Genomic DNA, 13,234 nt, shown 5'->3' with positions numbered 1-13,234 from the left:
AGTAGGGACAGTAAGAAAAACCCAACCTCCCAGACCCACTATCTAGCTAGGTTAGAACTCTGGAGTTTCAGGGACCATGCTCACCAATTCCCTTTTGACAGTTCCAACTCTGGCTTTCGCCTTAATTGTCCTGGTCCTGTTCCAAACTCTGAGGTTCACCTTAGTTGTCCGGGTTCTGTAGTCTGTACCCTGGAGCTCGTTGGGGACTTCAACCTGCGTCACTTCTTCAGTTGGGCTGAGTCCGCTGATGCGGTAAGGTGCGTATTGTACTTGTGGGGTGAGTATTCACTTTTCCTTGGTCAGGGTAGTCTTAAAAGTTCCGTTAGGTAATGTTTTACCCCTTCGTAGTGTAGGACCAATTTGTAGAGTGGAAAAATCTTCGGTTTTGTCAGGTTGGTTCCGGTTGACTGGTCGCGATGGTCCGAAACTTTCTGATAGTCGTTTTGAAGCCTGTTTGCCGTCGTGGTGCTGTCCTTCTGGGTTTTAGAGATTCCTTTCGCCAATGTTTCGGGGTCCCACTTTTCGAGGCTGGTGTTAAACTTACGCAACGAGACTGCTACCTTAATAGTGTCTCTAGAAGCACCCTTAACTGCCAGAACAGGCCTTCAATTATACTAAAACAGGCTTCCTTATCTTCGTGCCAAATCAGTTCTTGGGCTTTGTTAAACTGTTCTGTCCATTGATTTTCAAATGTCTCCTTTGTCAGTGTTTTTGGTGGGCTAGTCAGCAGTAACTCGATTAGGGTGTGATAATTAGGGGAATCAAGGGGTATGGTGAGAAAGCAGGAATGGGGTACTGAAGTTGCATGTTCAGCCATGAACTCATTGAATGGCGGTGCAGGCTAGAAGGGCCGAATGGCCTACTCCTGCACCTATTTTCTATGTTTCTATGTTTCTAATGTGCTATCACTGGTTTTGTATTGTTTTAGGATTGTCCAGTTACCTGGCCATCTCGTTGGGCCCATGATTTCCATAGTGGTTGATTGGGTAATTGGCTTCTTGCATACTTTGGATGAGTTCTGTAGTTTAGAAAATGGCTGGTAATTTGATTATCTCTTGGGGGGTGAATTGGTGTTGCATAGTTCCCCCAGACAGTCTGGGATCCTTAACACACGAATTTGCTTCACAGAGTTTAGCCCCACCTCCTGTATTCGGTAACTCTTTTTCGCAGCCAAAATGTTGTAGAATCTTAAAATTGATATGCTCCTTCCCATAGATGTTTAGGGGATCTCAGGCTTCTGTAATTTAGGTCCATTTTGAATTCTCTTTTCAAAAAGTCCAAACACTGGGGTGGGGGGTTCCATGAAGTTGGCTCCCTTTTGCCTTTTTCCTTTTAAAACTTAGATCTCCACTTGAAAATCTAAAGCTCATTTTTAACAGTCCAAGAGGAGCTGTTCTTTAATTTTCAGGGAGAGGGACTCATGGGAATTTTTGGGAACCCTTCAATGATGACCTGTTTCTCACTAACATTATCAGAGGAAAATTCCATATTGTACAAATGGGATATTCATCATCATAAGCAGTCCCTCGGAATCGAGGAAGACTTGCTTCCACTCTTAACATGAGTTCTTAGGTGGCTGAACAGTCCAATACGAGAACCACAGTCTCTGTCACAGGTGGGACAGACAGTCATTGAGGGAAGGGGTGGGTGGGACTGGTTTGCCGCACACTCTTTCCTGCACTTGACTTCTGCATGCTCTCGACGATGAGACTCGAGGTGCTCAGCGCCCTCCCGGATTTACTTCCTCCACTTAGGCCAGTCTTTGGCCAGGGACTCCCAGGTGTCAGTGGGGATGTTGCACTTTATCAGGAAGGCTTTGAGGGTGTCCTTGAAACGTTTCCGCTGCCCACCATTGGCTCGTTTGTCATGAAGGAGTTCCGAGTAGAGCGTTGCTTTGGGAGTCTCGTGTCTGGCATGTGAACTATATGGCCTGCCCAGCGGAGCTGATCAAGTGTGGTCAGTGCTTCAATGCTGGGGATGTTGGCCTGGTCGAGGACGCTAACATTGGTTCGTCTGTCCTCCCAGGGGATTTGTAGGATCTTGCGGAGACATCGTTGGTGGTATTTCTCCAGCGACTTGAGGTGTCTACTGTACATGGTCCATGTCTCTGAGCCATACAGGAGGGTGGGTATTACTACAGTCCTGTAGACCATGAGCTTGGTGACAGTTTTGAGGGCCTGGTCTTCAAACACTCTTTTCCTCAGGCAGCCGAAGGCTGCACTGGTGCACTGGAGGCGGTGTTGAATCTCGTTATCAATGTCTGCCCTTGTTGATAGGAAGCTCCCGAGATAAGGTAAGTGGGCCACGTTGTCCAGGGCCGTGCTCTGGATCTTGATGTTTGGGGGGGACAGTGCTGTGCGGCGAGGACAGGCTGGTGGAGGACCTTTGTCTTACGGATGTTTAGTGTAAGGCACATGCTTTCATATGCCTCAGTAAATACGTCAACTATGTTCTGGAGTTCAGCTTCTGTATGTGCGCAGACGCAGGCGGCGTCCGCGTACTGTAGCTTGATGACAGAGGTTGGGGTGGTCTTGGATTTGGCCTGGAGACGGCGAAGGATGAACAGGTTCCCATTGGCTCTGTAGTTTAGTTCCACTCCAGCGCGGAGCTTGTCGACTGTGAGGTGGAGCATGGCAGCGAGGAAGATTGAGAAGAGGGTTGGGGCGATGACACAGCCCTGTTTGACACCAGTCCAGATGTGGATTGGGTCTGTGATGGATCTGTTGGTCAGGATCACGGCCTGCATGTCGTCGTGGAGCAGGTGGAGGATGGTGACGTACTTTTGGGGGCATCCGAAACGGAGGAGGATGCTCCATAGACCCTCGCGGTTGACCGTGTCAAAGGCCTTTGTGAGGTCAAAGAAGGCCATGTATAAGGGCTGGCACTGTTCCCTGCATTTTTCCTGCAGCTGTCGCACTGCAAAAATCATGTCCGTTGTACCTTGTAGGGGATGAAATCTGCACTGCGTCTCCGGGAGGAGCTCCTCGGCTACGGGGAGAAGACAGTTGAGGAGGATTCTGGCGATGACCTTCCCAGTGGCTGATAAGAGAGATTCCTCTGTAGTTGCCGCAGTCGGACTGGTCCCATTTTATAAATTTGGTCACGATCACTGCATCTCTGAGATCTCCCGGCATGCTCTCCTCCTTCCAGATGAAAGAGATGAGGTCATGCATTCGTGCCAATAGTGCCTCTCCGCCATACTTTAGTGCCTCATGGGATATTAAAGGTGCAATGGGTATGTCTCCTTTCCCATCTCATTTTAAGATGTCTTTAATCAGATTCTGTTCCATGTACAGGGAAGGAGGGAGGCCCTTACACAAACCCCAGCAGTAAAGGAGCTTATTCAGTCACCGCCCAATAATAAAGGAGACTAGCTTTTGGGTTGTGCCTCTGTTATTCCAGTTGCTGCTTTATTTGCTGAGTTTCCAGTTAAACTGGTCTGGACTGTGCCCAGCAGGGCAGCATATTGTGCAGCAGACATACAGGAAGGGATCGTGCTACTGAGCAGTGCAGGGAGTACAACACCTCGGTGCGTTGTGTGAAAAATCTGCACAGTTTGAGACCATGAGCACGGAGGAGAATTTCTACGGGAAATATGGTAATATTTCATGGGCCTTGTGCCTGTCGTGTTTGTACATTGCTGATGTGAGCTTGCTGTTTGCCATTCACGAGCTCTGCAGCTTGGAGTGTAGACTGTGGGGATTGCATTTAAATGGACAGGCCTGCAATAGCACGGATTCCTGTCATGGGGCACGCACACAATCCTCTACCTATTTCACACAAGGCAGGCGAAGAGTGGATTAGAATGTTAATTGGCATTGTCTAGAGGGGTCTGAACCTGACATTACAAGGCAAATGGAGGCTAAATGAAACTTCATTTAATTAAAAACTGCACGCAGAAATCTAATTAGACTTTATTTTTTTAAACCTCAAAGAAAAACTTGTAGCTGGAATGAGTGAGACTTGACTGGGCCTGAAGTTGGCTGGTGTTTGACGGGGCTTTTAGTGAGCTTCCTGATTAAGGCTTATTACAATTCTTCATCATCATCATCACCATAGTCAGTCTCTCGCAATCGAGGAGGACTCGCGTCCACTCCCAAAGTGAGTTTTTTGATGGCTGAACAGTCAGATACGAGAGCCACAGACCATGTTACAGGTGGGACAGACACTCATCGAGGGAAGGGGTCGGTGGGACCGGTTTGCTGCGCGCTCCTTCCGCTGCCTGCGCTTGGCCTCTGCATGCTGTTTGCGTCGAGACTCATTGAGCTCAACACCCTCCCGGATGGACTTTCTCCACCTCGGGCGGTCTGCGGCCAGGGTCTCCCAGGTGTCAGTGGTGATGTTGCACTTTATCAGGGAGGCTTTGAGGGTGTCCTTATAACGTTTCCGCTGTCCTCCTTTGGCTCGTTTACCATGAAGGAGCTCCGCATAAAGCATTTGCTTAGGGAGTCTCATATCTGGCATGCGTACTATGTGGCCTGCCCCGCAAAGCTGATCAAGTGTGGCCAGTGCTTCAATACTGGGGATGTTAGCCTGGTCGAGGACTCTGATGTTGGTGCGCATGCCCTCCCAGGAGATTTGCAGGATCTTGCGGAGACATCATTGGTGATATATCTCCAGCGACTTGAGGCGCCTTCTATACATCGTCCATGCCTCAGATCCATACAGGAGGTGGAGGTGTGTATGGGTAGATCAGTTGTAAAATGCAAAGGTGGGTGAGCGATGGTTGGAGTATCTTGAAGTACTGTGGAGATGCATTGTAGTGTAGGGAGCAGCTTTGGGATGAACTGATTAACATGCTATTCTTGCAATGAAACTTTCCCTGGCTGACGTGCATTTCCTTTACGTGCTTTTAGTATCCCCATGAGCCGCCCTACAGTGCACTTGCACAGGGTATCATTTTCATTCAAAGATTTACTTGCTAAAAATATCTGGGGTGTGGCACTAACTTCGACCTCAGTGCGTGAAACCCTCTGATTGTGATGGTGACTGGTGTGGGAGGTGCAGAGGGTGTTGTGAACAACACTTCAGCAAAGAGCAGAAGGACAGACAGCAGCATTGTTATCGTGCCTCTCAGACACCCAGAACCTCTTCACACACAATGGGTTACTTCGTGGTGCAGTGACTGCTGTGTCTGAACAGATGTTGGTTTTTGTTAAAGGGTACAGTTGATGTCCGACACATGGGCCTCTGGTCTTGATGTCACTCACAGACATAAAGCTGGCAATCTCTGGAGATGCATCAACATCAGTGCTGTTGGGGAGGGGTTAAACTAATATGGCAGGGGGATGGGAATCTATGCAGGGAGGCAGAGGGAAGTAAAAAGAGGGCAGAAGCAAAAGGTAGGAAGGAGAAATGCAAGAGTGGAGGGCAGCGAAATCAAGGGCAAAAATCAACAGCGGCCACAATGCAACATAATTCTAAAAGGACAAAAACCAAGACTGAAGGTTCTGAGTCTCAATGCGAGGAACATTCGTAATAAGGTGGACGAATTAACTGCGCAGATAGCTGTTAACGGATATGATGTAATTGGGATTACGGAGACATGGCTCCAGGGTGACCAAGGCTGGAAACTCAACATCCAGGGGTATTCAATATTCAGGAAGGACAGACAGGAAGGAAAAGGAGGTGGGGTAGAATTACTGGTTAAAGAGGAGATTAACGCAATAGTAAGGAAGGATGATGTGTAATCTATATGGGTAGAGCTGCGAAACACCAAAGGGCAGAAAACATTAGTGGGAGTTGTGTACAGACGACCAAACAGTAGTAGGGAGGTTGGGGATGGCATCAAACAGGAAATTAGGGATGCGTGCAATAAAGATACAGCAGTTATCATGGGTGACTTTAACCTACATATTGATTGGGCTAACCAAACTGGTAGCAATACTGTGGAGGAGGATTTCCTGGAGTGTATAAGGGATGGTTTTCTAGACCAATATGTCGAGGAACCAACTAGAGAGCAGGCCATCCTAGACTGGGTCTTGTGCAACGAGAGAGGATTAATTAGCAATCTGGTCGTGCGTGGCCCTTTGGGGAAGAGTGACCATAATATGGTAGAATTCTTCATTAAGATGGAGAGCGACACAGTTAATTCAGAGACTAGGGTCCTGAACTTAAAGAAAAGAAACTTCGATGGTATGAGATGTGAATTGGCTAGGATAGATTGCCGAATGATACTTAAAGGGTTGACGGTGGATAGGTAATGGCAGACATTTAAAGATCACATGGATGAATTACAACTATTGTACATTCCTGACTGGCGTAAGAATAAAATAGGAAAGGTGGCTCAACCGTGGCTAACGAGGGAAATTAGGGATAGTGTTAAATCCAAGGAAGAGGCATATAAATTGGCCAGAAAAAGCAGCAAACCTGAAGACTGGGAGAAATTTAGAATTCAAGAGAGGAGGACAAAGGGTTTACATAGAAACATAGAAACATAGAAAATAGGTGCAGGAGTAGGCCATTCGGCCCTTCTAGCCTGCACCGCCATTCAATGAGTTCATGGCTGAACATTCAACTTCAGTACCCCATTCCTGCTTTCTCGCCATACCCCTTGATCCCCCTAGCAGTAAGGACCTCATCTAACTCCTTTTTGAATATATTTAGTGAATTGGCCTCAACAACTTTCTGTGGTAGAGAATTCCACAGGTTCACCACTCTCTGGGTGAAGAAGTTCCTCCGCATCTCGGTCCTAAATGGCTTACCCCTTATCCTTAGACTGTGATCCCTGGTTCTGGACTTCCCCAACATTGGGAACATTCTTCCTGCATCTAACCTGTCTAACCCCGTCAGAATTTTATATGTTTCTATGAGGTCCCCTCTCATTCTTCTGAACTCCAGTGAATACAAGCCCAGTTGATCCAGTCTTTCTTGATAGGTCAGTCCCGCCATCCCGGGACATTGAGGGAGTGAACCTTCGCTGCACTCCCTCAATAGCAAGAATGTCCTTCCTCAGGTTAGGAGACCAAAACTGTACACAATACTCCAGGTGTGGCCTCACCAATGCCCTGTACAACTGTAGCAACACCTCCCTGCCCCTGTACTCAAATCCCCTTGCTATGAAGGCCAACATGCCATTTGCTTTCTTAACCGCCTGCTGCACCTGCATGCCAACCTTCAATGACTGATGTACCATGACACCCAGGTCTCTTTGCACCTCCCCTTTTCCTAATCTGTCACCATTCAGATAATAGTCTGTCTCTCTGTTTTTACCACCAAAGTGGATAACCTCACATTTATCCACATTATACTTCATCTGCCATGCATTTGCCCACTCACCTAACCTATCCAAGTCGCTCTGCAGCCTCACAGCATCCTCCTCGCAGCTCACACTGCCACCCAACTTAGTGTAATTAGGAGGGGGAAAATAGAGTATGAGAGTAAGCTTGCAGGGAACATAAAAACTGACTGCAAAAGCATCTTTTGATATGTGAAGAGAAAAAGATTAATGAAGACAAACTTAGCTTTCCAAAAAGGCTGTTACTACATTTGGAAAGCAGAGACCAAATCGGTCCAAGTCAGCATGGATTTATGAAAGGGAAATCATGCTTGACAAATCTTGTAGAGTTTTTTGAGGACGTAACTAGTAGAGCGGATAAGGGAGAACCAGTGGATGTGGTGTATTTAGACTTTCAAAAGGCTTTTGACAAGGTCCCACACAAGAGATTAGTGTACACAATTAAGGCACATGGTATTTGAGGGTAATGTATTGACGTGGATAGAGAACTGGTTGGCAGACAGGAAGCAAAGAGTGGGAATAAACGGTTCCTTTTCAGACTGGCAGGCAGTGACTAGTGGGGTGCCGCAAGGTTCAGTGCTGGGACCCCAGCTATTTACAATATACATTAATGATTTAGAAGAAGAAATTGAATGTAATATCTCCAAGTTTGCAGATGACACATAAGCTGGGTGGCAATGTGAGCTGTGAGGGGAACGCTAAGAGGCTGCAGGTGACTTGGACAGGTTAGGTGAGTGGGCAAATGCATGGCAGATGCAATATAATGTGGATAAATGTGAGGTTATCCACTTTGGTGGCAAAAACAAGAAGGCAGAATATTATCTGAATGGTGACAGATTAGTAACAGGGGAGGTGCAACGAGACCTGGGGGTCATGGTACATCAGTCACTGAAGGTAGGCAAGCAGGCAGTAAAGAAAGCAAATGGCATGCTGGCCTTCAGTGAGGATTTGAGTACAGGAGCAGGGAGGTCTTACTGCAGTTGTACAGGGCCTTGGTGAGACCGCACCTTGAGTATTGTGTTCAATTTTGGTCTCCTAATCTGAGGAAGGACGTTGTTGCTATTGAGGGAATGCAGCGAAGGTTCACCAGACTAATTCCCGGGATGGCAGGACTGACATATGAAAGACTGGATTGGCTAGGCTTATACTTACTGGAATTTAGAAGAATGAGAGGGGATCTCATAGAAACATATAAAATTATGACTGGACAGGTTAGATGCAGGAAGAATGTTCCCGATGTTGGGGAAGTCCAGAGCCAAGTGTCACAGTCTAAGGATAAGGGGTAAGCCATTTAGGACTGAGATGAGGAGAAACTTACTCACCTAGAGAATGGTGAACCTGTGGAATTCTCTACCACAGGAAGTTGTTGAGTCCAATTCGTTGGATATATTCAAGAGGGAGTTAGATGTGGCCCTTATGGCTAAAGGGATCAAGGAGTATGGAGAGAAGGCAGGAGTGGGGTACTGAAGTTGCATGATCAGCCATGATCTTATTGAATGGTGGTGCAGGCTCGAAGGCCAAATGGCCTACTCCTGCACCTATTTTCGATGTAACTTCAGAGACCCACTGAGCTGTTGTTTGGCTCCACTTACCACTTCGAGGTGAGGGTGTTCCAGAATAGGCAGTGTGAAGAAGCCTAAACCGCCATTGGTGAGTGGGACACGAAGGTTACTGTCTCAGCCCGTCTGGGACCACTTGAGTTAATATAACAAATATCTGCTGATAGAATGACAATTGTCCTTTTTTAAAAACAGAAACCGGGTGGAGCATTAGGGATGGCATGGTGGGTAATGCTACGTGTGATGTGTTACAGAGCAGGGAAACTCTCTTCTGATCCCTGGCCTGGCCCGAGTTAGCTGGTCCCTGGCCTGGCCCGGCCCGAGTTAGCTGGTCCCTGGCCTGGCCTGGCCCGAGTTAGCTGGTCCCTGGCCTGGCCTGGCCCGAGTTAGCTGATCCCTGGCCTGGCCCAGCCCGAGTTAGCTGGTCCCTGGTCTGGCCCGAGTTAGCTGGTCCCTGGCCTGGCCCGAGTTAGCTGATCCCTGGCCTAGACCAGCAGTAGTGCTAGAGTTGGGAAAGGGATAAAGCAGTCAGGGTTCCTGTTCTTGATCAGTTGTCCTCCTTGTATTTATATAGCGCCTTTCACGTAGTGAAACATCCCAAGGTGCTTCACAGGAGTATTATGAGACAAAAAACTTGACACCGAGCCACAGAAGGAGAAATTAGGGCAGGTGACCAAAAGCTTGGCCAAAGAGGTAGGTTTTAAGGAGGAAAGAGAGGTCTCGTGGCGGAGAGGTTTAGGGAGTGAGTTCCACAGCTTGGGGCCTAGGTAACAGAAGACACGGCCACCAATGGCAGAGCGATTATAATCAGGGATGCTCAAGAGGGCAGAATTAGGGAAACGCAGACATCTCTGGAGAGGGTGGTTGTGGGGCTGGAGGAGATTACAGAGATAGGGGAGGGGTGAGGCCATGGAGAGATTTGAAAACAAGGATGAGAATTTTGAAATCGAAACGTTGCTTAACCAGGAGCCAATATCGGTCAGTGAACGCACACAGACTAAAGTTGGGTGTGATCACCCCCATGATGAATAACCTGCCAACATTCGCTTCAAGAGAAATGGCCACTTGAGTGAGATGCTTTGGGGCTGGCAATACCTTTGAACCAGGAGGGGTAAGGGAGTCAAATGATGACAGAAGCTATCTGGGTGTGTGCTGATACAGCATGTTTATCCAAGAATGGTCTCCACAGAAAGCAATGGGCCATAGTTGTCTATTATACTGGGGCGGAGTGAGTTGGAAGAGTAGACTGAGGAGAAGTAAAAGTGGGGAACAGCAGCTCCTCGAATAACAAGACAACCATGTTTCACCACGATAAACCCGTGTAGAACTGAGAGAGCAAGGCGTGACTGCTGCAGAGCATCTGCTGAAAGCTGATAAACGTGAATGGGCTGCCTTGGACATCAGATGTAGAATGAGACGGATGATGACAGTGAGCTGCGGTCAGAGAGAGGCGATTTTGCCCCCTATTCTCAGAAAACTGTTGGATTGACTGGTTTGCCCAGTATTTTGTATTTATATTCAAAAATAATTGAGTGAAATGTCTGTCGGGGTGAAGGGAAAATAGCAAAGACTCTCAGTCTCGTCAATCATATCTAGAAAGTTGAGGAATGGAATTGAATTCTGATAGTTACTTTTTATTTATTCATTCATTGGATGTGGACATTTATTGCCCATCCCTAATTGCCCTTGAGAACCACTGCAGCCCGAAGGTTATCCCACAGTGCTGTTAGGGAGGGAGTTCCAGGATTGTGACCCAGTGACGATGAAGGAACGGCCGATATATTTCCAAGTCAGGATGGTGTGTGATGTGGAGGGGAACGTGGAGGTGGTGGTGTTCCCATGCGCCTGCTGTCCTTGTCCTTCTGGGTGGTCGAAGTCACAGTTTGGGAGGTGCTGCCAAAGAAACCTTGGCGAGTTGCTGCAGTGCATCTTGTAGATGGTACACACTGCAGCCACGGTGTGCCGGTGATGGAAGGAGTGAATGTTTAAGGTGGTGGATGGGGTGCTGATCAAGCGGGTTGCTTTGCTCTGGATGGTGTCGAGCTTCTTGAGTGTTGTTGGAACTGCACTCCTCCAGGCAAGTGCAGAGTATTCCATCACGCTCCTGACTTGTGCCTTGTAGATGGTGGAAAGGCTTTGGGGAGTCAGGAGGTGAGACACTCACTGCAGAATATCCAGCCTCTGACCTGCTCTTGTTGCCACAGTATTTATGTGGCTGGTCCAGTTAAGTTTCTGGTCAATGGTGACCCCCAGAATGTTGATGGTGGGGGATTCGGCGATGGTAATGCTGTTGAATGTCAAGGGGCAGTGGTTAGACTCTCGCTTGTTGGAGATAGTTATTACCTGGAACTTGTGTGACTTTGTCTAGAAACCTTGTGCTTTGATCGGGGTTACTGTAAGCTGCTCAGAGTAAGTAACGGTGTGTGTGCTGCTACAGCATGTTTATCCTCCAATGGGCTGTGCAGGCACAACCTGGTTTGACACCTGCAAATTCTCATATAGCCAATGACAGGCCTCCACTGGATCGTCTTGGGAAAGCCTCAGTACTCACTGGGAGTGGCCACGCGGAGTTTTGTGTTCAGGTCTCTGGCGTGACCCACAACCTTCTGAGTCGGAGCGAGAGTGTTACCCGCTGACACAGCTAGATGTTGCTAGTACTGTACACACATGGAACCTGCGATGTGCCCACAATCCCCAAAGTCTGGTGTACATTGATAAGTCACAAGTATGTGACCGAAGAATCATCTGGTCTGGCACAGACACTCCGTGCACTGAGCAACATCAGCACAAGTAACTGGGCAGCATGGTCTACTGTGATCACCATAGTTGTGATCCCGAGGACCAGTGGGATAGACTATTGCACAACTGGCAATGTGGGAAAATATCTTGCGGCCACACTGAGCCTCTTCATCACTTATTTTCCCCCTCTTCCCCCAGATTTCTCTCCTTCTGTCCCCAAGATGTGTTCCGTTACTTCCAGCAGCCCTCTGGTCTCCCATACAATTTACAGCTCAGCCCTGCTGATTACTCAGAAAGATATCACCAGCAAGCTTGTCTCTGCGTTAACCAGCCTTGTGCACATCCGCATTTATCACAAGGGCAGGATGTGGGTACAGAGCACAAGCCCTGGCTGATTTTTGAATTCAGTTGTTTTAAAAAATCTGGAATAAAAAATGAAGCCAATATCAATAAAACAACCGCCAGGCTGTCGGGTTTCTATAAAACCAAACTGGTTCGCTGATGTCCTTTAGGGAAGGAAACCTGCTGTCATTACCCGATCTGGTCAATATGTGAAACCAGTCAACAACAACTTGTATTTATATAGCACCTTTAACGTAGGGAAACGTCCCAAGGCGCTTCACAGGAGTATTATATGCTAGAAATTTGACACAGAGCTGCAGAAGTAGAAATTAGCACAAGTGACCAAAAGATTGGTCAAAGAGCTAGGTTTTAAGGGGCATCTTGAAGGAGGAAGGAGAGGCGGAGAGGTTTAGTGAGGGAGTTCCAGAGCTTGGGCCCAGGCAACAGAAGGCATGGCCACCGATGGTGGAGCGATTGTGATCAGGGATGCTCATGAGGGCAGAATTAGATGAGTGCAGACATCTCGGTGGTGGTGGGGAGCGGGGGGGGGTGGAGGGGCTGGAGGAGATTACGGAGATCGGGGGCCGGGGGGGGGGGGGGGGGGCTGGAGGAGATTAGAGATCGGGAGGAGTGAGGCCATGGAGGGATTTGAAAATAAGGATGAGAATTTTGAAATCGAGGTGTTGCTTAACCGGAAGTCAATGCAGGTCAGCGAACACAAGGGGTGATGGGTCAGTGGGACTCGGTGCGAGTTAGGACACGGGTAGCGAGCACAGGGGGTGATGGGTGAGCGGGACTTGGGCGAGTTAGGACACGGGGGCAGTGAGCACAGGGGGTGATGGATGAGTGGGACTCGGTGTGAGTTAGGACACTGGGCAGGCGAGCACAGGGGGTGATGGGTCAGTGGGACTCGGTGCGAGTTAGGACACGGGTAGCGAGCACAGGGGGTGATGGGTGAGCGGGACTGGGTACGAGTTAGGACACGGGGCAGCGAGCACGGGGTGATGGGTGAGCAGGACTGGGTGCGAGTTAGGACACGGGGTCAGCGAGCACAGGGTTGATGGGTGAGCGGGACTGGGTGCGAGTTAGGACATGGGGCAGCACGGGGGGGTGATGAGTGAGTGGGACTCAGTGCGAGTTAGGACAGGGGGCAGTGAGCACAGGGGGTGATGTGTGAGCGGGACTGGGTGTGAGTTAGGACATGGGCAGGTGAGCCTTAACTCCCCTCCGATGTGGCCTAACAAGACACTCAGTTACTACCTTATCAGGAGGGGCAAGAAATGTTATCCTTGCTAGCAACACCCGCAGGAAATGTGTTAGGGAAATTGATGGGATTGAAGGCCGATAAATCCCCGGG

General features: G+C 48.6%; 1 protein-coding gene across 4 annotated transcripts in view; it reads left to right on the top strand.

Moving 5' to 3' along the window:
* LOC139250552 (choline transporter-like protein 2) overlaps positions 1–13,234 on the top strand; it is a 120,132-nt gene that overhangs the window by 20,220 nt on the left and 86,678 nt on the right. The window contains exon 1 of one of the 4 annotated variants that reach the window (XM_070872938.1): positions 3,550–3,598. The exons of the other annotated variants lie outside the window; for them this stretch is intronic. Coding sequence (XP_070729039.1) covers positions 3,565–3,598 — 34 coding nt within the window. The 5' untranslated portion in view covers positions 3,550–3,564. Of the gene's footprint in view, positions 1–3,549; positions 3,599–13,234 lie in introns of those variants that run through there. 4 annotated transcript variants of the gene reach the window in all.

The sequence above is a fragment of the Pristiophorus japonicus genome, unplaced genomic scaffold, assembly GCF_044704955.1.
Source record: "Pristiophorus japonicus isolate sPriJap1 unplaced genomic scaffold, sPriJap1.hap1 HAP1_SCAFFOLD_389, whole genome shotgun sequence".
NCBI classification, from domain to species: Eukaryota; Metazoa; Chordata; class Chondrichthyes; family Pristiophoridae; genus Pristiophorus; species Pristiophorus japonicus.
This window is presented reverse-complemented; position numbering and strand designations above follow the sequence as displayed.